We start from the raw sequence: 26,108 nt of genomic DNA, 5'->3' as shown, positions 1-26,108 counted from the left end.
GTCCAGAACAAGGTTGAGGTCCCATGGGTCCAGCGGCCGTTTGTACGGGGAAACTAGATGGGAAGCGCCCTGGAGGAAGGTCTTGACTTGCGGTATTTGAGCCAGGCGGCATTGGTAGAAGATTGAAAGCGCTGAGACCTGCCCTTTAAGGGAACTGAGAGCCAACCCCGCTTGCAAGCCAGACTGTAGAAAGTCGAGAATTCTGGGGATGGCCAGAGGCATAGGCTGCACGTTAGTTTCTCTGCACCATGAAAGGAAGATTTTCCACGTACGGTGGTAAATGCGGGATGAAGCAGGCTTTCGGGCGCTGATCATGGTGGAAATAACCGCGGGGGAGAATCCCGCTCTTGTTAATATCCAGGTCTCAATGGCCATGCCATCAGCTTCAGGGCTCTGGAGTTCTGATGGGAAATGGGCCCTTGGGTCAGCAAGTCTGGGATGTCTGGAAGGCGCCACGGTGCAGCTGTGAGCATTTGTACTAATTCAGCGTACCAGGCACGCCTGGGCCACTCCGGTGCTATCAGTATCACCGGGACTCCCTCTGCCTTGATCTTCCTGATCACCTGCGGCAGCAGGGGTAGAGGTGGAAATATGTAAGGCAGGCGGAAGTGGTGCCAGGAGCAGACTAGAGCATCCGCGCCGATGGACTGCGAGTCGCGTGACCTGGCTATGAACTTGGGTACCTTTGCATTCAACCTTGAGGCCATGAGGTCCACGTCTGGTGTGCCCCAGCGAGTGCAGATGTGTAGAAACACATTTGGGTGGAGAGACCATTCTCCGGCGGCCAGGCCTTGGCGACTTAGGAAGTCTGCTGCCCAGTTCTCTACCCTCGGTATGTGTACCGCTGATATCACTGATCCCGTCGATTCGGCCCAGCTGAGGATCTTGTGGGCCTCGAGATAAGCCGCTTTGCTGCGGGTGCCCCACTGCCGATTGATATAGGCTACAGCTGTCGCATTGTCCGATTGGACTCGAATCTGACGACCCGCTAGCAGAGGGCAGAACGCTCTGAACGCGAGGAAGATCGCGTGGAGTTCCAGGGTGTTTATGGGTAGGGAAGACTCCTGGGGCGTCCAACGTCCTTGAGCAGTGTGGTGCCGGTACACTGCTCCCCAGCCTAGGAGGCTGGCGTCCGTGGTCAGGACCAGTCAGTTCACTGGGAGAAAGGATCTCCCCTTCGATAGGGATGAGGACTGAAGCCACCAGCGGAGTGCGTACCTGACTGAAGGCGTCAGGTGAAGATGTCTGTCCAGGGAGAAGGGGCTCTTGTTCCAGGCTGCTAGAAGGGCTAGCTGCAGTGGGCGGAGGTGTAGTTGAGCAAAGGGTACTGCTTCCAAAGCCGCCACCATCCTGCTGAGCACTTTCATGCTGAAACGAATGGAGCGAGACGGAGGATGTAGAAGGCCGCGTACCGCTCGTTGAAGAGCGATCGCCTTGTCCTGAGGGAGAAGGATCAAGCCCCGACGGGTGTCCAGGGACATGCCCAGGAAGGTGATGGATCGTGATGGGACCGGGGATGATTTGTCCAGATTCACTAGCCACCCTAAGCGGGACAGGGTGTCCACAGTGATCTGTACGCTGGTTGAGCAGTCGCGGAAGGAGGGGGCCTTGATGAGGAGGTCGTCCAAGTAAGGGAAAACGACCACTCCCCTGGCGTGAAGGACGCTCATGGCGGCCGCCATGACTTTGGTGAAGACCCTTGGTGCGGTGGCAAGGCCGAAGGGTAGAGCTACGAATTGAAAGTGGGAGTCCTGAATTGCAAAGCGGAGGAACTTTTGGTGATCTGGGGTGATGGGTATGTGCAGGTACGCGTCCTTGATGTTTATGGATGCGAGGAATTCCCCTTCGACCATGGATGCAATAATGGACCTTAGGGACTCCATTCTGAATCTCCGTACGTGAACATGCTTGTTTAGGTGTTTGAGGTCCAGGATGGGTCGAACTGACCCATCCTTTTTGTGGACCACAAAGAGGTTGGAATAAAAACCCCCGAACTTCTCGTCGTCTGGGACAGGTATTACCACTCCTGCTGTTAGAACCGACTCGGGGGTCGGGTCCGAAATTCTATGTGGTAACCGGAAGACACAAGGTCTCGCACCCATTTGTCGTCTGAGGCGGCAGCCCAGATGTGTTGGAAGAGTTGCAGTCGACCTCCTACAATGAGTGTGTCTTCCGGGGCGCCGAAGGAGTCATGAGGGGGGAAAACGTCGTGGCCGAGTCTCCCTAGTCCTGGACTGTTTCGATCTAGGCTGCCATGATGAAGTAGGTTTCAGGGAGAGCTGAGGTCGGTCCCTGCGTAGTCCGCGGCTGGTGGCATGGACAGCACGGGGTGTCGACCAACCAAATTAGTTCCGAAAGGAGCGGAACGAGGACTGTGGACGTCTGGTGAAGGACATCCTGGACTTCAGCTGGGGGAGGGAGGTACTCTTTCCTCCCGTGGCGTCAGAAATGAGCTTGTCCAGACATTCGCCAATCAGTCTGGAAAAAAGGGGAGGCCTGTGAGAGACTTCTTGGAGGCAGAGTCCGCTCGCCATTGTCGGAGCCAGAGAGCTCTATGGATGGCTATGGTATTTGAGGCGGCGAAGGCTGCGCAGGTAGCAGCGTTCATGGAGGCCTGCATGAGGTACTCCGCCGCAGCGGCAATTTGAGCTGTTACCTCTGTGAAGGTATGAGTGAACTGGGATTCCTCAAGCAAAGTGTTAAGGGATTCTGCCAAGACTGAGATCGCTTTTGCGACCCACACAGAGGCAAAAAAGGGCGAGAGGGAGGAACCCGCAGCCTCAAAAGCAGGGCGGGCGAGGTGCTCCACCTGTCTTGTCTGTCGGGTCCTTGATGGAGGAACCATCGGGTAAAGACAGGAGCGTCTTTGTGGTAAGGCGGGAGACCGGGGGGTCGACCGAGAGCGGATCGGCCCAGCCCTTAGGGGCAGGTGAGGCAAAAGGGTACCTGGACTCCATGAGTTTTCGGTTACCGAAGCGCCTGTCAGGCTTCTCCCTTTGCTTTGTGAGTATATCCTGAAACTCAGGGTGATCAGCGAAAACCTTTTGGGGTTTCCTTGCCCTCTTAAAGGACACCGCATGGTCAGTGGTAGTGGATGGGGGATCCTCCACATGCAGAGTTTGGTTGATTGCTGCTATAAGGGAGTCTATTGCAGTTTGATCATCTGGGGAGGCTGAAACCAGGGCATCCTCCTGGTACAAACAGCATTCTCCCTCCTCCAGCTCTTCAGAAGCCGTGGAGCGTGTGGGAGAGCCTGCCCTGTGTGCTCCCGAGGGAGAGCCCGCTAGAGACACCCGGCCGTGTGCTCTTTTCCTGATCCTTGCAACCAGTGAAGCATGTGCCCGGATTACCTCAGAAGGATCCTCCATAGGGGTATCCTCAGGCTGCGTTCCGTCCAGGGACCCAGAAGGATGTGGAGGACGACATTGCATAGCCAGCACCAGGTTCTGTGAGTTTTTCCATGGATTGGGACAGAAACTGTGCCCATTCCGGTGGGCTGGGAGCCCTAGGCTCTGGGCTGACGGTTGCGGCGGTGGTGGCAGGGGGGTCTTGGAGGGCTATAGGGGCACAGGACTCACAGAGAGGTGTGTTTACGTGATAGCTCAACGTGGCAGGCAGTGCAGGCTGAATAATAGACTATGTGAGCCTTAGCCCTCTTAGTGCCCTTTGAATTCTGCATGTTCCTGATAGGAGTATGCCAGGAGGGGGAGCAATGCTCAGCAGAGCTACAGTGAGCAGAACCTTACCAGAATCAGCCGATGGCTGGAGATCTTCCCACGCTTTCCTGGGGGGGCTTATCGTGGCCGATGGGGGGGCGGGGCTTAGCGCTAAAAGAGCGCGAAGTAGTCAGTGTGCCCCCCCCCTGTGTTTAGTAAAAACCGGCGGGAAAGGAGCTTCTGATAGGTTTCCTCCCTCTAGTCAGCACACAGCCTGTCACTGGTGGTTATCAGCCAGCTTTTCTGCTAGATCAAATAAACAGAGCAGATAATAAACAGCGTGAGTCCCTGAGCTCTGTGATTCTCTAGCCACACCCTCCCCCCTGCCTCCAGGAAATTATCTGTGCAGGAGTTTGCAAACAGGAGGGACTTCCCCCCTCCTCCAGCCGGCAAGCTAGGGAAAAGTTAACACTGTGTGTTCAGGATTCCTGGGGCTCTCTTCCTTGCATTAGCCAGGGACTTTCTCATAATAAATACTGTATATTCAGCCCTGGGAGCCTTTCCTGCACAGCGTTTTCTCCCTTTGTCTTGGAAACCAGTCAGGGGGCATCTCACCTTAAACACTGCTTCAATCCAGGCAGTGACAATAGCAGAGTCAGCTTGCTGTATCCGGTCACAACGGTGCCATATTCGACTCAGAGCCTGCAGAGAGGGGCTGAGGAATTGATGCCATATTCAACTCAGAGCCTGCAAAGAAGTGCTGAGGAATTGTGCCTCTGCCCTGGGCTTTGGAAAATCGGTGTCTATGGAACCTGTCGTCCAGCCCAGGATCCAGCGTCGCGGGAGGGGGTACGTGTAGGCAACACTTCACGTTCCAGCCCGTTGATGGTAGTGGGAGATCGGTCCCAAAAGGAAACCGTCGCCCTCAAAAAATAACAAACCTTGAAAGGAAGTGTTTCCTACAGACACTAAGCTAAAACTGAGACCGCCTGGCCCGGCCAGGGGGTGTATGCTGCAGAGGAGGAGCTATGCTTTTGCATCTACTTAGTGTCCCCCAATGAGGCGTCAGAGAAATTTAACATTTTAATAAATATTTAAAATGTCACTTTAATGACTACATGAGTAAATGGTATGTCGCATAAAAAATAGGAATGGATAAATAAATAAAAATATTCTTCCTTAATTATCCAAAAACAATTACATTTTTAGGACACCTGCATAGTGTCATCACATCTAGACTTGTTTAAATATAGTGGCAATATGAGGATATAATTTCCTGTTATGATTATAATTATGAGAATAGGAACAATTAGAGTTGAGCGAGTACCTAACTATTCATACTCGCTATACTCATAACGAGTACTGTCTAATACTCGTGTATTCATTCCGAATAGCATGTGCAATGCAAGTCAATGGGGAAAAACTTGCAAAGTAACGAGTAACCCGAATGCCATACTATTTGTGCGAGTAGCAAATAGTGCGGAATTCGGGTTACTCATTACGATGTGAGTATTCCCCATTGACTTCCATTGCACACGCTATTTGGAAAGAATACACAAGTATTAGACAGTATTTGTTATTTCACAAAAAAACGATGAGGTCAAAAATATATTTATTAGTTAAAAAAGACAGAGACCGCCACAATGGCAGTACAAACCAGAAGACAGGGGCATCACATGTGGTGCAAACCATGGGGGCAGGGACCCCATGTAATATGTAGCATTAGAATGAACAGTCCAGGACCAAACAATGGCAAAATGGTAACAATATAGTTAAAGATAATATGGATGTGTGACCAGGAAGCAGGAATATGACAAATGTGTAACTCAAGATTCTGCAGTGTACCATATGTATCGTTTGTTAGTAAAGATAAAAAGATGCAGAACTGGGAAATAAATGGCATGACATGATGTAACTGTCAGTCTTATGTAAAGTAACGATATAATCAGGAAATAATTAGAAAGAGGAAGAGGGAGGACACAACGTGGGGTATGTGTAAACAATGGTGTGCCAAAGGTGTGCTGTTCTATATCCTCACAACCCATACACCTCTTTATTATTCAACTTTGATATATGTATTTATTTAAGTTGGTGCTATGTACGGTTGCTTTATTTTATCTATCTCGGTATTCAGTATTTGTTATTTGTATACCGAGTACGAATAGTTAGGTACTCGCGCAACTCTAGGAACAATCTCACCCAAATTCACATCCATAATGGAAATATGAGATGCTTAGTCTGTTCCTTTCGATGATTGGGGACGGACATTGTTCCAATATCCATAATCCAACCTATACAAAAAGATCTAACAAGTTACCTCTTTACGCTTTTACTCACATCAGATTCTAAAGGGGAGTTGTAAATTAAATTCTAGATTGGGTGACATTCCAGCCAAGTAGCTGACTAAATGGATGTAAAGCTGCATTGGTGGCTGTTAGTGACTCTTCACCTTGCTGACGAGGCCAAATTTTTCAATTCTGGCCAGTGTCACTTTATGTGGTAATAACTCTGAAATGATTCAACATATCCCAGTGATTCTGAGTCATTTTCATGAGACATTGTACTTTATGTTAGTGGCAAATTTAGATCGATATGATTTGAACATAATTCAAAAATTGAAAGAAAATTGATGGAAATTTCGAAAAATTCACTATTTTCAAATTTTAATTTTCCTGCAGTTAAAACAGATAGCCTTACCACTCACTAAGAGTGAGCACATACCCTAAGCCTGCTTTACAGCTTACGATCCAGCATACGATATCGTATGCGATCATAACTGCCCCCATCGTATGTGCGGCACGTTCAATTTCTTGAATGTGCCGCACATACGAGTAACCCCCCGTCACACGTACTTACCCGTCCATACGACCTCGAGTCCTCCTGGAGTGGGAGGGACGTTCGGCGTCACAGCGACGTCACGCGGCAGCCAGCCAATAGAAGCTGAGGGGCGGAGCTGAGCGGGACGTAAACATCCCTCCCACCTTCTTCCTTCCGCATTACTGGCCGGGAGCCGCAGGACGCAGGTAAGATCTGTTCATCGTTCCCGGGATGTCACACACTGCGATGTGTGCTACCCTGGGTACGATGAACAATCTGATGTTCAATTCATGAGGAATGAACGACGTGTGTGCGATGAACGTTTTACCATTCAATCGCAATCGCAAGTAGCTGTTACACACTGCAATGTACCTTACGATGCCGGATGTGCGTCATTTACGAAGTGACCCCGCCGACACAATGTAAGATACATTGCAGCGTGTAAAGCGGGCTTAACTCTGCCACACCCCCATTTTCTCAATGATCATGATTAATCAGGCCCTATATTTTCTTGATATATTGATGATTTTATTAACATCAATACTGATGACAGGAAAATATTGGTACTGTAGGAAGAAAATGAGATTCGAACATTATAGGATGTGTTTATGACCGTAAGATGTGTGTACATGTTATGGCAGCCACAATGACCAAAATATATCAGATTATTTCAGTATCGAGATACAGTGATGGAGTCAATAGAAAAAATTCCTCTAAATGAAGATGTTATTTACTTTTTAATTGCATTGGAATAAAGTTCTATGTTTTGCCTGGATTTTCGGCTGGAGGAATTTTTTCAATTGGATCCATATAGCTCTGAGTCTAGCAGGGGTGGGTGGTGTTTCCTATTTTTATAGTGGTAGAGTACAGCCATCTGTGATATATAATACTGGTGAGGTACTTAGAGCTTCATCTGTGTACATAGCGCATATCCTGCCTTATCTAGGTCTTTAGCAGTACAATTAAAGGGCACTCTGTGGACTCTGTCCCAATCTACACAGAGAAGCTGACCTGGGAGCTACAGAAAGAATGTCAGATTGTGTGTACTTTAGTGACTATTGTGAAAACTACAAACTCTGCATTATAGTTCAGAGTTATAAACTAATATTTAAACAAACTTCAAGGGGAAATCACCCAGAGGCTTGTAGGCTCAATATTTTCACCAATTAGAACCTGAGAGACTCAGTGACAAGTCAGTGGAGTCTATGTAGGCCTCAATGGTGTCTGTCCTGCAAGGGCTCCAATACATTTGTGAACAGAGCATTTTTTTTCCATTACACAATATGGGGTACATGTCAAAAGTGTCAACAAATTCCTTTTCTGAAAAAAACATTCACCCAGCAATAAAAACAGTAATAAATAAGAACCAACGGATCCAAAATTGTATAGCTACTTTATTTAATATCACATGGATTCTTTTGGTACATAAAATCAATTTCTGCTAATATTCTAAAAAAAAACCCAGCCAAATGTAATTATATTCAGTGTCATGTACAGTAGACACATACGAAGAGAAATATGTACAGATCAGCATCCAAGGATTTAAAAGCCTTCACATGTCTGATTACGAAATTATGTTAAAAAATGCAAGACGAGTATTGAGCAGGAGAAAAAGCACATAATCGACTCTTCTATTTATGCAAGGACTATATAGTGACTTGTGTCCACGCATCATTAGGTTCACAAATGCCATTCTGCCAATCGTAAAACAAAAAAAACAGATAATGTATTCATGTGAAAACCTAGCAAGATTGAAATTCATGTTGCAGATGTGACCACATTAACTATAATTAGTTGCAGTGAAGTCCTACTAGTCACCGTATAGCTCTACTTTTCTGCAATTAAAGGGAACTGGTCATTAGATTTGGCTACTAAAAGCTGCGGCCACCACCAGTGGGCTCTTATATACAGCATTCTAACATGTTGTATATAAAAGCCCAGGCCGCTGTGTAGAATGTAAAAATCACTTTATAATACTCACCTAAATGGTCGGTGGGTGCAGACTGGTCGGATGTGTGTCTCCGTTCTCTGGGTCTGGCGCCTCCTCATTTGGCCACCTTAGCCCTCCTTCTTCTGAAGCCTGGGTGCACAACGCGTCCTACGTCATGTACACAGGTCGGCATTGAGGTCCTGCGCAGGACCACATTGATCTGCTCTGAGCAGGGCAGATCAAAGTATTGTAGTGCGCATGCATGAGACCTCAATGCCGGACTGTGTGAATGACGTAGGACGTGTCATGCACCAAGGCTTTAGAAGGACAAAAATGGCCGAAAGAAGAGGCGACGGAACTGGAGGACGGAGAGACTCATCCGACCAGTCTGCACTGCTGTGCTCCTAAGGTGAGTATTATAAAGCTATTTTTAGGTTCTACACAGTGGCCCGGGCTCTTATATACAGCATGTTAGAATGCTGTATAGAGCCCACTGGTGGTGGCCGCAGCTTATAGTCACCAAATCTGGTGACAGGTTCCCTTTAATACCGCAAAGCTCCCTGCATGTTCTAAATGTAAAATATCCATGTTATATCTATTCATACAAGCAAGCATTATAACTTGTTGTTAAAGCTGAAAAGAAATTATTTTTATCACTCTTAGGTTGAGTTCACACAAGCGTAAAAAGTCATCAGAGTTTCTACAAAGTTTCCCCATGTTAAGAATTATATTGTATCTGTAACAATTGAATGCTGTACGTGTGATCTCTATGGGATCCAATTTTTCTTTTTTTGCGCATCTATGGACTAGGATGGGCGAGTCTCTTCCAAAATAAAGAAAATACTTCATCCAAATAAAATAGAATAAAAAAACTGTTCCCTCTAAAAAAAAAAAAAAGCGCAATTGAATAACATTGGTCCTAGTGCTCTCCGCGACGTCAGGTTTTTTCAACGGACCACACTCGGACCAAAAACAGTCATGTGAACGTAGCCTTACACATTTAAAAAGCAGGTCTATTTATTTATTATACATTATTCCTTATATAGTGCCATTACTCCACAGCTTTACAGAAATGATCAATACTGTCCCCAATGGGGCTCACAATCAGTATTACTGATGAGCGATCACTACCACTCGGTACTCGTAATGAGCAGTTGGACGCTTCAACGGGCTTGACTCATGTAACGAGTATAATGGAAGTCACGGGAAACTCAAGCTTTTTTCAGCAAGGAAGGGGTCAGTGAGGGGCAATTGAACATGTTCAGTCCTTTGTTAGTCCTCTTTCACACGTCAGTGATTCTGGTTATGTATGTGCTAGTTTTTATACGTACCAGAATCACGAACATACGCAAACCCATTAAAATCAATGGGTCTGCACACACATCAGTGATTTTTCACTGACCGTGTCTCCGTGCGGCATACACGCGTGTCCGTGATTGCCGCACGGAGACATGTCCGTTTTTTTCTGGCATCACTGATGTCCCACGGACCACACTATGGTATGATCCGTGAAACACATACCAGAAAAACACGGACATTGAAAATAAAAAGCTTTTTATACTCACATTCTCCAGCAACGCTCTCTCCGGAATCTGATGCCTCTGCTTCAGAGCCGGCTAATTACTGTCATGCATATTCATGTATGTAGCCAGAGCCGACCCGGAAGTAGCTGCAGCGGGGGCGGAAACACAGCAGAGCCGAAGAGTTCATCACTACAGACAGCAGGAGTGGGGACAGGTGAGTTTATCGCCATATGCAATCACGTTTCACGGATTGCACATGGATGACCTACATGTGCTGTGCACGGCACATGGAGGGACATATGCGTTTTTAACATGTCAGTGAAAAACATCTGTGTTTTTCCCTGATGTGTGAAACAGGCCTTAGGTAGTTGAGAAAAAGGCATGGAGAAGAAAAAGAAAATAAAACACACCACAACACTCACATTTGGCTAGCCCTAGCAAGTGTGCTAGTGAGAAGACGGAGACGGGGCACATTTGGCCATTTTGAATGCAATTAGCACTTACTTTCCTTTGATTAACTAGGCAGATAACAAGGATTACATCTGAAACACAAATGCTATATTAATTCATCTCAAGGCATTTTTACTGGGTGTTTTTTTTATTAATTTGTACTCTAGAAATCCCTAAAAACTATGAATATTAAAAGACAGAGCAATCATTAGTGGTAATTCACATTTTACTAAGACACCAGTATGTTATATTTAGGCTTCCCTCCCTCTAGGGCCAAACATTCATACTTCATGATTGTGGATGATAGGAATGCCATCCCTACTGAAGTCCCAACGCCAGGTCCAGTGATCGCTACTCTGCTGTGCACAAAACGTGACCAGTAGTGGTCACCTCTCTAACGAGCACAGCCTAGGAAAAAGTAGCATTGCTAAAACAGGCCCAACTTTATTTATTCTTTCTTTTTAAGTGCATTTACTGTTGAGATCCGTAAAACAGCCTCAAGTGCCATAAAAACAGCTGCACCACTCTACAATACACTGTAGTCACCAAGGTCAATCCGCCATTTACTTCATTGATTGGGTTGATCTGGTTTACAAAATCTACTATGAAATTTTTGATAAGGGAACTCTGACTAGTCCTGAACACCTTTATGAGCCAAAATAATGACAAAGAATCCCTCTGAAGGACCATGTCCATACATTATATAACATCCTATTCATTTCAATGGGAATGGTGTAATGCTTTACTTCCCCTGCGGAGGCACTGTAGGTATATTAGGCACTTACTGCAGGGTTCCCTCACAAATTAATTGTTGGGGATGCTAAATAATTACAGCTTGTGATCAGCTGAAAGACAAGTTGTTCTAAGTTTCAAAGGGGGCAAGCCATTTTTAAATGCCCTATGCCCCACAATTCAGATAGAGCCTATTGTTTCCATCTGATATCCCTAATGCAAGTTGTAAAACTTCAGAACCCTTTCTGTTTGACGTCTTGGAACTATTTAGGTCTAGAATACAGAATATAGATATCCAGCTCATTTACATGGTACAACACCTATATCTAAACGATAAGGCACCAAGAATTAATGCAAAATTAATTAAAAATTCATATAAAGGGCTATTTACACCTGTAAAGTAATTCACTCTGTAGCAAGTGACAGGAGGCTTTCATTGCAATGTTGTCATTATCATTAAAGATGGACTTCTTGAGCTTGACATTATTCACATTAGGCAAAGTGTGTGGCAGCTTAAGAAGTGCACTGAAATATCCTAAGCAGCTAAGTTCATTACTTTCAAAGTGATGGCAAATAAATAATTGAAGGAATTTATCATGCATATAATGAAACATTATCTGGAATGAATACAAAAATAAACTTAAGAGAGCGAGAAGTTATCAGGACAAGGCAACAGATTCCTGCATATCCACATAGTGTTATTATGGATTGTATTCTTCAAAATAGTAGATTTTATGTAAAAGGAATAAAAAACAGACTGTCAAATTGTATCTCATGATGGATAAATCAACCAGAACCTGTGTACTGGATAATTAATTAGATTCTTGAACGGGGGGGGAAGCATTTAATGGCTCGTTCTCCACGGCGCCATTAGTTTTAGGTGTTTGAGGTCCTTGATTTCGTTCCAGATAGTTATTTTTATGCATAAACCACAATTCCACAATAAATGCAAAAGAGGCAAAAAATCCAAAGGCCTAAAAGATAAAAAAAATAAGATTAATAGGAGATACACACAAATATACGGTACATTAAGAGACTGCAGAATTCTTTCCTATAAAGTGTAGCGTAAGCTATTATTAAATAATATTGTAGAGGCTCTTATGTATGCTGTGTAAGTTGATGTGCTATTACTCTCCAATACAGTTCTCCTCACGCAGACTACATTTCCCATGATACCTCTCGATTTGCACAAGGCGAGTCTTATCACACCGCACTTAGGGTGCCTTCACACTTAGCGATGCAGCAGCGATCCGACCAGCGATCTGACCTGGTCAGGATCGCTGCTGCATCGCTACATGGTCGCTGGTGAGCTCTCAAACAGGCAGATCTCACCAACGACCAGTGACCAGCCCCCAGCCAGCAGTGACGTGCAAGCGACCCTGCGCTTGCACGGAGCCGGCCTCTGGAAGCTGCGGACACTGGTAACTAAGGTAAACATCGGGTATGGTTACCCGATGTTTACATTAGTTACCAGCGCACACCGCTTAGCTTTGCTCTCCTAGCTACAGTACACATCGGGTTAATTAACCCGATGTGTAATGCAGCTACATGTGCAGAGAGCAGGGAGCCGCGCACACTGTTTAGCGCTTGCTCCTTCTCTCCTAGCTACAGTACACATCGGGTTAATTAACCCGATGTGTAATGCAGCTACATGTGCAGAGAGCCGGAGCCGGCAGCACAGGCAGCGTGAGAGCTGCGGAGGCTGGTAACTAAGGTAAATATCGGGTAACCACCTTGGTTACCCGATGTTTATCTTGGATACAGCTTACCGCAGCTGCCAGACGCCGGCTCCTGCTCCCTGCTCGCTTCATTTGTCGCTCTCTCGCTGTCACACACAGCGATCTGTGTGTCACAGTGGGAGAGCGCCTTTGAAGAAAACGAACCAGGGCTGTGTGTAACGAGCAGCGATCTCGCAGCAGGGGCCAGATCGCTGCTCATTGTCACACACAGCGAGATCGCTAATGAGGTCACTGCTGCGTCACAAAAAGCGTGACTCAGCAGCGATCTCGGCAGCGAGCTCGCTGTGTGTGAAGCACCCCTTACTCAACTCCAGGGTCCTATTTAGGGGCAGCTGTGATGACGCAGAACTACTGCTCCTATGCAACTGCAGGCTCCGTATCCTAAGTGATGTAGATTCAACTAGTCTTCCCTGTCTCCTACCTGTGAAAGGTTTCTCCTCATGAACCAAGCAGGAGGCAGGGATAACAATATGAATGTAATTTGCCTAATATCATTGCCAAGTGGGGCAGTGATATTATGTGAGGAGCATGGAGTGATAAAAATAGAAACAAGGAGGATTGAGTATGGTGGGAAAGGAAGGTGTCTAAAGCTGGTGTCACACATAACGACGACGACAACGACGTCGCTGCTACGTCACCATTTTCTGTGACGTTGCAGCGACGTCCCGTCGCTGTCGCTGTGTGTGACATCCAGCAACGACCTGGCCCCTGCTGTGAGGTCGCCGGTCGTTGCTGAATGTCCAGCTTCATTTTTTGGTCGTCACTCTCCCGCTGTGACACACACATCGCTGTGTGTGACAGCGAGAGAGCGACGAAATGAAGCGATCAGGAGCCGGCACTGGCAGCTGCGGTAAGCTGTAACCAGCGTAAACATCGGGTAACCAAGGGAAGACCTTTCCCTGGTTACCCGATGTTTACGCTGGTTACCAGCCTCCGCTCTTGCTGCCAGCGCCGGCTCCTGTACTGTGACATGTGGCTGCAGTATGCATCGGGTAATTAACCCGATGTATACTGTAGCAAGGAGAGCAAGGAGCCAGCGCTAAGCAGTGCGCGCGGCTCCCTGCTCTCTGCACTGTGACATGTAGCTGCAGCACACATCGGGTTAATTAACCCGATGTGTGCTGCAGGAGAGCAAGGAGCCAGCGCTAAGCGCGGCTCCCTGCTCTCTGAACTGTGACATGTAGCTGCAGCACACATCGGGTTAATTAACCCGATGTGTGCTGCAGGAGAGCAAGGAGCCAGCGCTAAGCGCGGCTCCCTGCTCTCTGAACTGTGACATGTAGCTGCAGCACACATCGGGTTAATTAACCCGATGTGTGCTGCAGGAGAGCAAGGAGCCAGCGCTAAGCGCGGCTCCCTGCTCTCTGAACATGTAGCACAGCGACCTTATGATCGCTGCTTCTGCTGTGTTTGACAGCTAAGCAGCGATCATAACAGCGACTTACAAGGTCGCTGTTACGTCACCGAAAATGGTGACGTAACAGCGACGTCGTTGTCGCTGTCGTTTAGTGTGACACCAGCTTAAAACTGCTAGACGGGATTTAAATGGTGATCATGTAATCTGAAGTCCTCTGAGTAGGGGTTGCTGACGCACGTACTGGACTGGAGTTTGCATTTTGTTTGTCCATGTAATCCCCACCTGATTGCTTATCACACTTTCTTTATAAACACAGTGCTTCTTGGAAGTTTTGAGCCCTTCAGATTCAGAATTGTCTATATTTTTACATAAATGTGACCTATATCAGCATCAAATTTTCATGCTAGTCCTAGAAGTAGATAATGATAACAAAAAAAGTCAAGAATATTAGATGTTTTCATTTTTTTAAATTATCCAATATCACGTTTGAATGGCAAAACAACTGAAGGTGAAATCAATTTGTTTTCAATGAGATGACAATCAGGTGTGAGTGGGCGACCTGTTTTATTCATAGAATAATAAAGATCCATCAAAGTCTGATCTTCAGAATGTATGTTTGTTGAAGTGTATCATTGTGTCATGGCACAAACAAAGGAGATTTCTGAAGACTAGTAATGAGCGAGCACTTCCATGCTCGGTTGCTCGTAACGAGCAGTTGGATACTTGGATGAGCATGACTTGAGTACTCAAGTATAATGGAAGCATTTTTATTTTGTCTCTTTTTTCTTTGTTAATTTTTTTCTTTTATTACCCAGGTGGCCGGACCCGGATCGTTACCCGGAGTTCCCTGGCTTTGGGTTGGTGGTCAGATTCTCTTGAACCCGCGCAGATCCAGACTTTTACAATCCGGGTCCACCCATCACTACTTATTTTTCTTATTTAAAAAATATGAAGTCTAGAATTTTTGACTAATTTTTTAATTTGGCTATCTATCTACTTTCATAACGTGTGAAAATCATGTAGTTTTAGGTCAAATATATGGAAAATTCTGAAGGTTTCTCAAACTTTAAAACACCATTGTATATAGTGTACCAACTTCTCTGCAGTTTAGATTCCTACTGCTTCTAATTAGCCTCCATCTTAGGGCTCTTCTCCACTTGCGTTTACAGATTCACAGCGACACTCGGCTACAAATGTGAGTCGAGTGTCCTGCGTATGGTCTGCGTACGGTGTGTGTTTTTTTCCTCACATAGCATCCGTATGACATGCAAGCGTCATGCGAGTGCTATGTGAGTGTTTATGTATTCCGCGTCAGACTGGCTACCGGAGGAATCTCCAGTAATACCAGTCCTGGCCGCGGTTACCTGCACTGAACCCCGGATCTGTCACCTGATCTCCAGAAATCAGCCCGGTCTGTCTGCAGCTGTCATGAACTGAACAGCAATCGCCGGGGAATCAATCACTCGGCGCTCGCTGTTCGGGCTGCACTCTGGAGCTCAAGTGACAGCTCCGGAGTTCAGTGCATGTAACCGCGGCAAGGCCTGGTAATACTGGAGATTCCTCCGGTAGCCAGTCTGATGCAGTATGCAAGTGTCAAGGATCCGTGTGACATGTGTATGCCATGTGTATGACATGCGCATGCCACCCGGATTCTGATTTTTTTTCTCGCTCCCATAGGATTGTATGGGGGTGCTAGAGCTGAGACTCGGTGAAATCGCAGCATGCTGCGATTTCACCGAGAGCACGAGACGTGCCGTAAAACATTTAGCAAGAGGACACAGCCTCATTGATTACACTGGTGCGATTAAGATCCGATTTTCTATCTGATCGCACTCGCACATAGAAATCGCAAGTGGAGAAGAGCCCTTAAAAAGGTAATCCAGGTTTGGCATAAATGTCTGGAGTCACTTTGTGACTGCAGACTTGTGAATCCTCACAGAGCGCGCTATCAGGATCCTCCGGTGACAGCAGAGAGACCATGTGACCACAAGTATGCGATATGCATACATCCGGCCACATTCCGACTAGACAAACACGGCCTCACTAAATTCACTTGTACTGCACTAGGCTGCACAGTCTAGTTAATATGTGGCTGGGAGTATAGATATTGCATACTTGCAACCACATGACCACTTGCTCTCGGCTCCTACAATAGAGAATCCTGACAGCACGCATTGTAAGGATTCACACGTCTACTGTCATATAAAGTGACTTTTCTGCCAAACATGCATAACCCCTTTAATCTCCACATTTCATCCTGCATTTTATTTTTATATGCTATGCTAGCAATAAACTGATGAATCAGCATGGTATCACATAAACTGCTAGAGCTAGTCCTCTTTGCTCTGGTAACAGTATGATGACCCTTCTCATTATAGTCTCCTATATAAACTAATAGATTCTAAGTATACCGTGAAAGAGGCTGCACTGTCATCTTCTACATTAGAACCGTACAAAAGGAGCTGTATAATCATCATCTATGACTTTAATGGTAGTATCTGTCCTCCCGTACAGAGAGAGTGTGTTGTACATGCTATGTAATTTGTTATACATGAAGTCCTATTGAATGAGATGGTAATCCTTTTCAGAGAATATAAAGGCAAAAAATTCTCAGGGGAACTAATGTTAGTATTTGACCTAAGGCTAAGTGCACACATCAGTTTTTTGCCATCAGGCTCAATACGTCGGAAAAAGTGATGCGACGGATCCGGCGAAAAAACGGATCAGTCGGATCAGTTTTTTCCATCCGTTTCTTCCGTTTTTTGATGGATCCGTTTTGATACTGAGCCTGCTCAGTTCAAAAAAACGGATCTGGCGGCCGTAATCCAGTTTTTGCTATATAACGCCGGATCCAGCGTCCTTAGGCTTCCATTATAAAACACGCCGTATGGCGCCGGATCCGGTGCAATACGTTTTTTTTGCCGGACACAAAAACGTTCACCTCAACGTTCCATCCGGCCGCCATACAAGCAAATTTTGCCGGATCCGGCGAAAGCCGGATGGAACGCAAGGCCATCTGGCGCAATCCAGCGCTAATAGAAGTCTATGGGGGAAAAAATGCATCCGGCGTCAACAGACGCCGGATGCATTTTTTCATGTTTCTGCCGTATTGCGCCTGATGGCCAAAAACTGATGTGTGTACGCAGCCTTACTGAAGAGACATATGCCACAAATTTTCAGATAGAACAGAACACATGAATAAGCTAGCATCAGCTGTAATATAATTTGGGGACTAGTGATGGGATAAATTAAAAAAAAAAAGATCACAAGACGGCTAGTTTAAAAAAAAAAAAAAAAAAAGCATCGACAGCTCAGTATCTATCTTTGAATTCACTCATAAAATGCAAACAAGGAGATAGATTATACAAGTGCGTCTCAATAAACTAGATCATCAACAAATTAATTTATTTCAGTAATTCAATACAAAAAGGAAAACACATATATTATACAGAGTCATTACACACATAGTGATCTATTTCAAGTGTTTATTTGTGTTAATGTTGATAATTATGGCTTACAGCCAATGAAAACCCAAAAGTCATTATCTCAGAAAATTAGAATATTATATAAGACTGAAAAAATGATTTTAAACTCAGAAATGTTGGTACCTACTGAAAAGTCTGTACAGTAAATGTACACAATACTTGGTAGAGGCTCCTTTTGCATGAATTACTGCATCAATGCGGCGTGGCATGGAGGTGATCAGCCTGTGGCATTGCTGAGGTGTTATGGAAGCCCAGGTTGCTTTGATAGCAGCCTTCAGCTCGTCTGCGTTGTTGGTTCTGGTGTCTCATCTTCCTCTTGACAATACTCCATAGATTCTCTATGGGGTTCAGGTCAGGCGAGTTTGCTAGCCAATCAAGCACAGTGATACTGTGGTTAGTAAACCAGGTATTGGTACTTTTGGCAGTGTGGACAGGTGCCAAGTCCTGCTGAAAAATGAAATTTCCATCTCCAAAAAGCTTGTCGACAGAGGGAAGCATGAAGTGCGCTAAAATTTCCTGGTAGATGGCTGCGCTTACTTTGGTCTTGATAAAACACAGTGGACCTACACCAGCAGATGACATGGCTCCCCAAACAATCCCTGATTGTGGAAACTTCACACTACACCTCACGCAGCTTGGATTGTGGCCTCTCCACTCTTCCTCCAGACTCCGGGACCTCGATTGCAAAATTAAATGCAAAATTTACTTTCATCTGAAAACAACACCTTGGCCCATTGAGCAACAGTCCAGTTCTTTTTCTCCTTGGCCCAGGTAAGATGATTCTGACTTCTATTGGTCATGAGTAGTTTGACATAAGGTATGCGACACTTGTAGCCCATGTCCTGGATACGTCTGTGTGTCGTGGCTTTTGAAGCACTGACTCCAGCAGCCGTCCACTCCTTGTGAATCTCCCCCAAATTTTGGAATGGCCTTTTCTTAACAATCCTATCAAGGCTGCGGTTATCCCAGTTGCTTGTGCACCTTTTTCTACCACACTTTTTCCTTCCACTAAACTTTCCATTAATATACTTGGATACAGCACTCTGTGAACAGCTAGCTTCTTTACCAATGACCTTTTGTGACTTACCCTCCTTGTGGAGTGTGTCAATGATTGCCTTCTGGACATCTGTCAGCAGTCTTCCCCATGATTGTGTAGCCTACTGAACCAGACTAAGGGACCATTTAAAATGATTAGGAAACCTTTGCAGATGTTTTGTAGTAATTATTCTAATTTTCTGGGATAATGATTTTTGGGTTTTCATTGGCTGTAAGCCATAATCATCAACTTTAACAGAAATAAACACTTGAAATAGATCACTCTGTGTAACGATTCTATATAATATATGCGTTTCCCTATTTGTATTAAATTAGTGAAATAAATTAACTTTTTGTTGATATTCTAATTTATTGAGATGCACTAGTAGACTGTGCTTCCCAATTGACTGTACACGGTATCGCTTATGTTGAGGCCATGATTTTCTGTTAAAGTATACAGTATGTTAAAATGTTGGCACCCTTGAAATTGTTCCAGAAAATTAAGTACCGTATATCTCCTAGAAAATTATTGCAATTACATGTTTTGTCATGCACATGTTTATATCTTTGTGTGTATTGTAACAACACAAAAAAAGTGGAAAAAAAGGCACATTGAACATAAATAAACAAAGGCACATTGAACAAAACTCCCAAAATGAGCAGGACAACATTGTGGGTAAACAACTTTATTTCAAGCATGTGACGCTCGTTCAAACTCAGCTGTGGCAGGTAAAAGGTGTGGGCAATATGAAAATCACACCTGAAACCAGATAAAAAGGGGAGACGTTGACTCAATCTTTGCATTTAGTCTTTGTGTGTTCCACACTAAGCATGGAGAACAGAAACAGAAGAGAACTGTCTGATAACTTGAAAACTAAAATTGTTGAAAAATATCAAGAAAAAAAATAATCAATGAATTTACAAACCATGGTACTGTAGATAATCTCTCTGGATGTTGATGGCAGAGAAAAATTTATGAAAGGTTGCAATGCAGGATAGTCCGGTTTGTGAATAAGCAGCTTGTAATGATGCAGGCCGGCTTTTCCCTAATGTGGTTACACCAAGCTCTAGCTGGTCATGTCAGGGGTTAACTTCCCTTGCCTCGTTCTGGATGCCAGGAGACTATATCTTTCCTTTCTACCCATGGTTCAGTGCCAGTGATATTTCTGCCTTGCAGCGTGTATACTGGCTCTGGTGAGTGTTCCCGATCTGTCCTGCCTCCCTGCTACGGTGTCCTGACTTGTACCCTTCCCCGTTCATCTGCCTGTCCCGGTCCCTGACTTCCCGCTCCTGTCTGTTGTTTTTGTTTCCCTCTGCATACCTGATTTCCTGGCTTCCCCCTAGGTTCTGTTTTCTGATTTGATTTTGATCCTCCCCTTGCAGTGACTTTACTTTTCTGGCTAGACCCTGACTGTTTGACTACTCTATTGCACGCTGGTGGTTCGCCTTTTAACTGCCTGCTGAAGTTACTCTGCTTTACTTCAACTGCCTTTCTGTAACAGTGTGACTCTGTCTCTCCTTCACTACTCTGCTGCCACCTAGTGGGGAATACGCTGTACTACGTCTTACTAGCCCTTTGTACAGCGTGACACAGCTCCAATGAAGTTCCAAAGAATTTCAAATTGTCCTGTAGGTTCAGGGTGCATCAGTGTCAGCACTAACTATCCATCAACATTTGAATTAAATTAAAAGCTATGGCAGAACACCCAAGAGGACCCCACTGCTGAAGTCGAGGCATAAAAAAGCTAGTTTGCCAAAATGTATGTAAGCCAAAATCCTTCTGGGAAAGCGTCTTGTGGACAGATGAAACCAAGATAGAGCTTTTTGGTAAAGCTTATCATTCTACTGTTTACTAAATAAAAGGAATGAGGCCTAAAATGAAAAGCAGACAGAACCTACAGTCACATATGGTGGAGGGTCAAAGATGTTTTGAGTTCTTTTGCTGCCTCTGGCACTGGTGCCTTGACAATGTACCATTTCTTTGAAGCCCGCACCGCCGACAGTTTCTGGAAGTTGCCTACCTCCCAGCATCTGGGATACCCGCCGACTGCACCGCCTCATCAACCTGCTCCACCACTGCCCCTGCCTCCTGTGACCCCCGCTCCACCACCACTGCTAACCCCCGGTAAGACACCTCCAGATTGTAAGACAGACCCCCAGCCTTATAAGGTAAATATTTGTCTTAACAAAATATTGCAATCATTTTCTGGGAGAAATACTTCAATTTCTGGAACAATTTGAACAGTGCCAGCACTTGTAGCCATGACTGTATGTAAACATATATAAAACAAGAGAACAGAGAGCATCAATGTCTAAAATTAAAGTATTTATTGAAAACATCAGTAGATCAATGTAAAATATATAATAGACAAAGAAATGAAATGACAGACACCAGTACTCTGGAGACCAAGGAGAAAGCTAAGTAAGTATGAGAGAAGGTACACCAAGGTTTAGTTAATCATAAATCCAAAAAAATCACGTGTGAACAAGTACCTATCAAAGACACTGTGATCACCATTTTATATTGTATATCATTACAGAATATAGATACCTTGTTAACTGACAAACAAATGCTAGGTATAATGATCGTTTATCATAAACGATCAAAAAAGTCAAGTGTAAACTGGCACCTATATAAAGACACTACACACACCAGATAATGTAGCTAATCACAACAGTAGTTCAAAACGGTATACGGATCCTTGTTACAGATTCATGCATATTTTTTGCTATCAAAAACTGTGGTTGTCCATTATATATATATATATATATATATATATATATATATATATATATAAAATCTATATCTATTGTGAGACACTGACCGGGGTTGTCTATGACGGCCGGTATGTCTCGCCCCGGTTGTGCTCACTCCATGATAGAAAGTAACTCCACTCCAGGGTTAATGCTGTTTCCCTACAGGCTGAAGGAAGGGTTAAAAGGAAACAGGAACAAGGGCGGGTGTGCCGGGTGTGAGGGAGTGAACACAACTCCCTGAGTTCTCTGCCGGAGAGGCACATGTGTACTGTTGTGGACTTTTGTTTGGATATTAAACCGTGTGCTGTGACCCTTGGTGCCTGGATCCCGTGTCTTCTGCTGCGCAGCCGACCACGCTACCTCACATATGGTGGAGAATCGGCGGGCATGCCAGCCCGGTGAGGTGTAGCTTCCATTTCTGGTGACCCGGTAGCACATGTCCTGGATTCAAGCGGCTATACTACAGCCCAAACCCGGCGACGCCATGGAGGAAATACTAAAGCAGCAGCAACAGATCAATGCACACCTGCTCCGGTCGTTGGATCATCAGCAGCACTCTTTGAAATTGCAGGAACAAAGGCACCAAGAACAGATGGTTCTCCTGGCCAAGTCGATCCGTGCCGGACCGGCAGCAACAACCCCGGGACCGGGTGACGACGGCAGCGTCCTGAAAGCGGTGAGACAAGCGTTGCAAAAGATGACCCCGGGGGATGATGTGGAAGCGTTCCTGGCGGTGTTTGAGCGGGTGGCCGAGTGGGAAAAGCTGCCGACCCCCCAGTGGACTGAGGTATTGTCGCCCTATCTGACGGGGGAGCCCCAAAAAGCGTACCTGGACCTCTGTACCGAGGACGCCTTAGAATATGCGACCCTGAAAGCCAAAATACTTGCTCGGATGGGGGTGAATACCTATGTACGGGCTCAGCGGGTAAATCAGTGGTTCTATGAGGAAGCCAAACCCGTACGCTCCCAGGCCTATGACTTGTTGCATCTCGTAAAGAAGTGGTTGCAGCCTGACACTCTGAGCCCGGCGCAAATGGTGGAAAGGGTAGTAGTTGATCGTTTTGTGCGCACTTTACCCGTCACCATTCAACGGTGGGTAGGACAGGGCGACCCAAGTACCCTGGACCAATTAGTGGGCCTGGTAGAGCGGCATGTGGCTACGCAGGACTTGATACGGGACACTGAGACTTTGCGTACCGCTCGTCGGTCCGGCCCCTCCAAGCCTAGGGCCAAGGACCCACCGCTGACACCGGGGCAGGAGTCCGCTACCGTCCCGTCTGAGGCCGCGCCCGCCGTCCCTGAGGTCCGGAAGGTTATGTACCCTAAACGACAACTCGTCAAGGGGGTTTCCTTCCCTATTAGATGTTGGCGGTGCTAGCGGGTGGGACATATGGAAGCCCAGTGTCCACTCACCACGGAGCCCATGGATTGTGGGGTTACCCGGCGGGGTTCAATGTATGCTCAGGTGGTGTGTACCGCTGACCTGGTCTCCCCAGAGACTGAGCCCCACTTGTGCCAAATACAGGTGAATGGATGTCCGGTTACAGGCTTGTTGGATTCCGGAAGCTTAGTGACCCTTGTGCGATCAACCTTGAGGGCTAAAGTAAAGGCCACAGGACGTACCGTGGGGGTGGTTTGCATACATGGGGACCGCCGAGACTATCCCACGGGGATTGTCACCATCACAGCACCTTGCGGTCAGGTGCAACATGAGGTGGCACTTATTAACACTCTTCCTTATGACATGATCCTAGGAAGGGATCTGCCCTATTTTTGGACTTTATGGAAGGGACCTCCTAAGTCCCCTCAGATATTGGTCAGTCCGGGACCTGAGCCCTACAATCCTGAATCCGGGACGCCTGCCGTAGGGGTTCCCATGATAGGGACAGAATGTGAACCCGATAGGTCGCCCCTAGAGGTATTGGCAGGAGAGGCTGAGACGGTCGAGCCCATCCCGGAGTTGGAGGCGTCCCCGGATACGTTTGGGACAGCCCAACTCCAGGACCCTTCATTAATACATGCCCGGAGTCGGGTGACAGTAGTTGACGGGGTGGCACAGCTGCCCGGTGCCCAGGTAAGGTACCCCCATTTCGCTCTTAAGCAGGATTTACTCTACCGGGTAGATGAAATACGGGGCGTGGGAGTAGAGCAGTTGGTGGTGCCCCAGCCGTATCGCCGGCGGGTCCTCGACTTGGCTCATAAACACCTGATGAGTGGCCACCTAGGGGTCAAGAAAACGCAGGAGCGAATATTGCAAAGGTTCTATTGGCCCGGGGTCTTTGGGGACGTAAAACGGTTCTTCGAAACCTGCCCGGAGTGTCAGCTTACCGCACCCCTGACCCACTTTCGCAGTCCGTTGGTACCGTTACCCATTATAGAAGTCCCTTTTGAACGGATAGGGATGGATCTGGTGGGGCCCCTCGTAAAGTCCGCTCGAGGGCACCAACACATCCTAGTGATCGTTGACTATGCCACCCGGTATCCAGAGGCGATACCTCTCAGACATACTGCGGCGAAGCTTATAGCTCGGGAGTTGTTTGCTGTGTTCTGCCGGGTGGGGTTGCCCAAGGAGATCCTTACGGATCAGGGGACCCCATTCATGTCTAAAGTAACCAAAGAGCTATGCCGGCTACTCCAGATCAAGCAGTTGCGTACGTCTGTGTATCATCCTCAGACGGATGGGTTAGTAGAACGATTCAATAAAACCCTGATAACCATGCTCAAAAGGGTGATCTCCAAAGACGGGAAAGACTGGGATATGATGCTTCCCTATTTGATGTTTGCCATACGAGAGGTGCCACAGGCATCCACGGGGTTTTCGCCTTTTGAATTGTTATACGGGCGACATCCCCGGGGATTGTTGGACCTGGCAAAGGAAACATGGGAGCAAGAGCCCACCCCCCATAAAAGTGTGATTGAACACATTTTAGGAATGCAGAACCGCATAAGCGCGGTCATGCCAATTGTGAAGGAGCATTTACAGGAGGCTCAGGCCGCGCAAAGCGGCCGCTACAATAGACACGCCACCGTGCGGACCTTTAAACCCGGGGATCGGGTGTTGGTTTTAATCCCCACGGCGGAGAGTAAATTCCTGGCTCAGTGGCAAGGCCCCTACGAGATAAAGGAAAGAGTCGGGGTGGTCAACTATAAAGTATTGCAGCCCGGTAGGCGGAAACCCGAACAAATATACCATATCAACCTATTAAAACCTTGGCAGGAACGGGAAAGCCTGATGGTTGTTTTCTCCCCATCTCCCTCCTCTTCGGGTCGTTCACATCCGGCTCCAACGACCTCCGGAGAGGACGAACCGGAAGTAAGGATTGGAGAAGCCCTTACCAAGACACAGAGGCGAGAGGCCAGACGGCTGGTTCAGCAGAACCCCGATGTCTTCTCCGAGCTGCCTGGTAGGACCAGTCTGATACGACATGACATTGTCACCGAGCCTCACCTGAAGGTACGCCTGAAGTCATACCGGGTGCCGGAGGCTCGAAGACAAGCTATATCAGAGGAAGTGAAGACAATGCTACGCCTGGGGGTCATCGAAAAATCCCGGAGTGAATGGGCTAGTCCCATTGTCCTCATACCAAAACCCGATGGCTCCTTAAGGTTCTGCAATGACTTTAGGAGATTGAACGAAATATCCAAGTTCGATCTCTACCCCATGCCCCGGGTGGATGAGCTGATTGATAGGCTGGGACAGGCGCGATATTTCACCACGCTCGACCTGACCAAGGGGTACTGGCAGGTGCCACTGACGGAGTCCGCCAAGGAGAAAACCGCTTTTGTTACGCCGGAGGGTCTCTTCCACTATGTTGTCTTGCCTTTTGGGTTACATGGCGCTCCGGCCACGTTCCAGAGGTTGATGGACTTGGTGCTGGAACCCCACCAGGCGTATGCATCAGCGTACCTTGATGACATCATTATTTACAGCTCTGAGTGGCAGACCCACTTGGAACAGGTACAAGCGGTGGTGAACGCGCTCCGAACAGCCGGATTGACAGCCAATCCCAAGAAATGTGCGTTGGGGCTCACGGAAGCCCGCTACTTGGGCTACGTAATAGGCCAAGGAGTGATTAAGCCTCAAATTAACAAGGTTGAGGCGATCCAGAAGTGGCCTAGACCCCTGACCACGAAGCAGGTTAGGGCCTTCCTGGGTATCGTGGGGTATTACAGGAGGTTTGTAAAAGATTTTGCGGGACTATCAGCCCCCTTGACGGACCTTCTCAAAGGCAAGCAGTCCGTCATGGTGCGCTGGACTCCGCAGGCCGAGGACTCCTTCCGGGCCTTGAAGGGGGTCCTGTGCGGACAGCCCGTTCTTGTCAACCCTGATTTCCGGAAGGAGTTCATAGTACAGACTGACGCCTCGGAGGTCGGCCTGGGTGCAGTGCTGTCTCAGGTAGTTCAGGGGGAGGAACACCCCGTCACCTTCTTAAGTAGGAAGCTCACCCCTCCCGAGCGGAATTATAGCGTAGTGGAGAAGGAGTGCCTGGCGATCAAGTGGGCCTTGGAGTCCCTACGCTATTACCTGCTGGGACGGCAGTTTCGCTTGGTGACGGATCACTCTCCGCTGGTCTGGATGAGGTCCGCCAAGGAACGGAATGCCCGGGTTACCCGGTGGTTCCTTTCT

The 26,108-nt window shown here is 46.7% G+C and overlaps 1 protein-coding gene across 1 annotated transcript in view; it reads right to left on the bottom strand.

The window, feature by feature from the left end:
* Window positions 1–7,849: 7,849 nt before the first annotated feature.
* CMTM6 (CKLF like MARVEL transmembrane domain containing 6) overlaps window positions 7,850–26,108 on the bottom strand; it is a 97,894-nt gene continuing 79,635 nt past the window's right edge. The window contains exon 4 of the mRNA XM_075315241.1: window positions 7,850–12,082. Within this exon, the coding sequence (XP_075171356.1) occupies window positions 11,921–12,082 (162 nt within the window). The 3' untranslated portion in view covers window positions 7,850–11,920. The remainder of the gene's footprint in view (window positions 12,083–26,108) is intronic.

Source organism: Anomaloglossus baeobatrachus, chromosome 6 (assembly GCF_048569485.1).
Source record: "Anomaloglossus baeobatrachus isolate aAnoBae1 chromosome 6, aAnoBae1.hap1, whole genome shotgun sequence".
NCBI classification, from domain to species: domain Eukaryota; kingdom Metazoa; phylum Chordata; class Amphibia; order Anura; family Aromobatidae; genus Anomaloglossus; species Anomaloglossus baeobatrachus.
The sequence above is the reverse complement of the archived record's forward strand: the minus strand, read 5'-3'. Positions and strand labels throughout refer to the sequence as shown.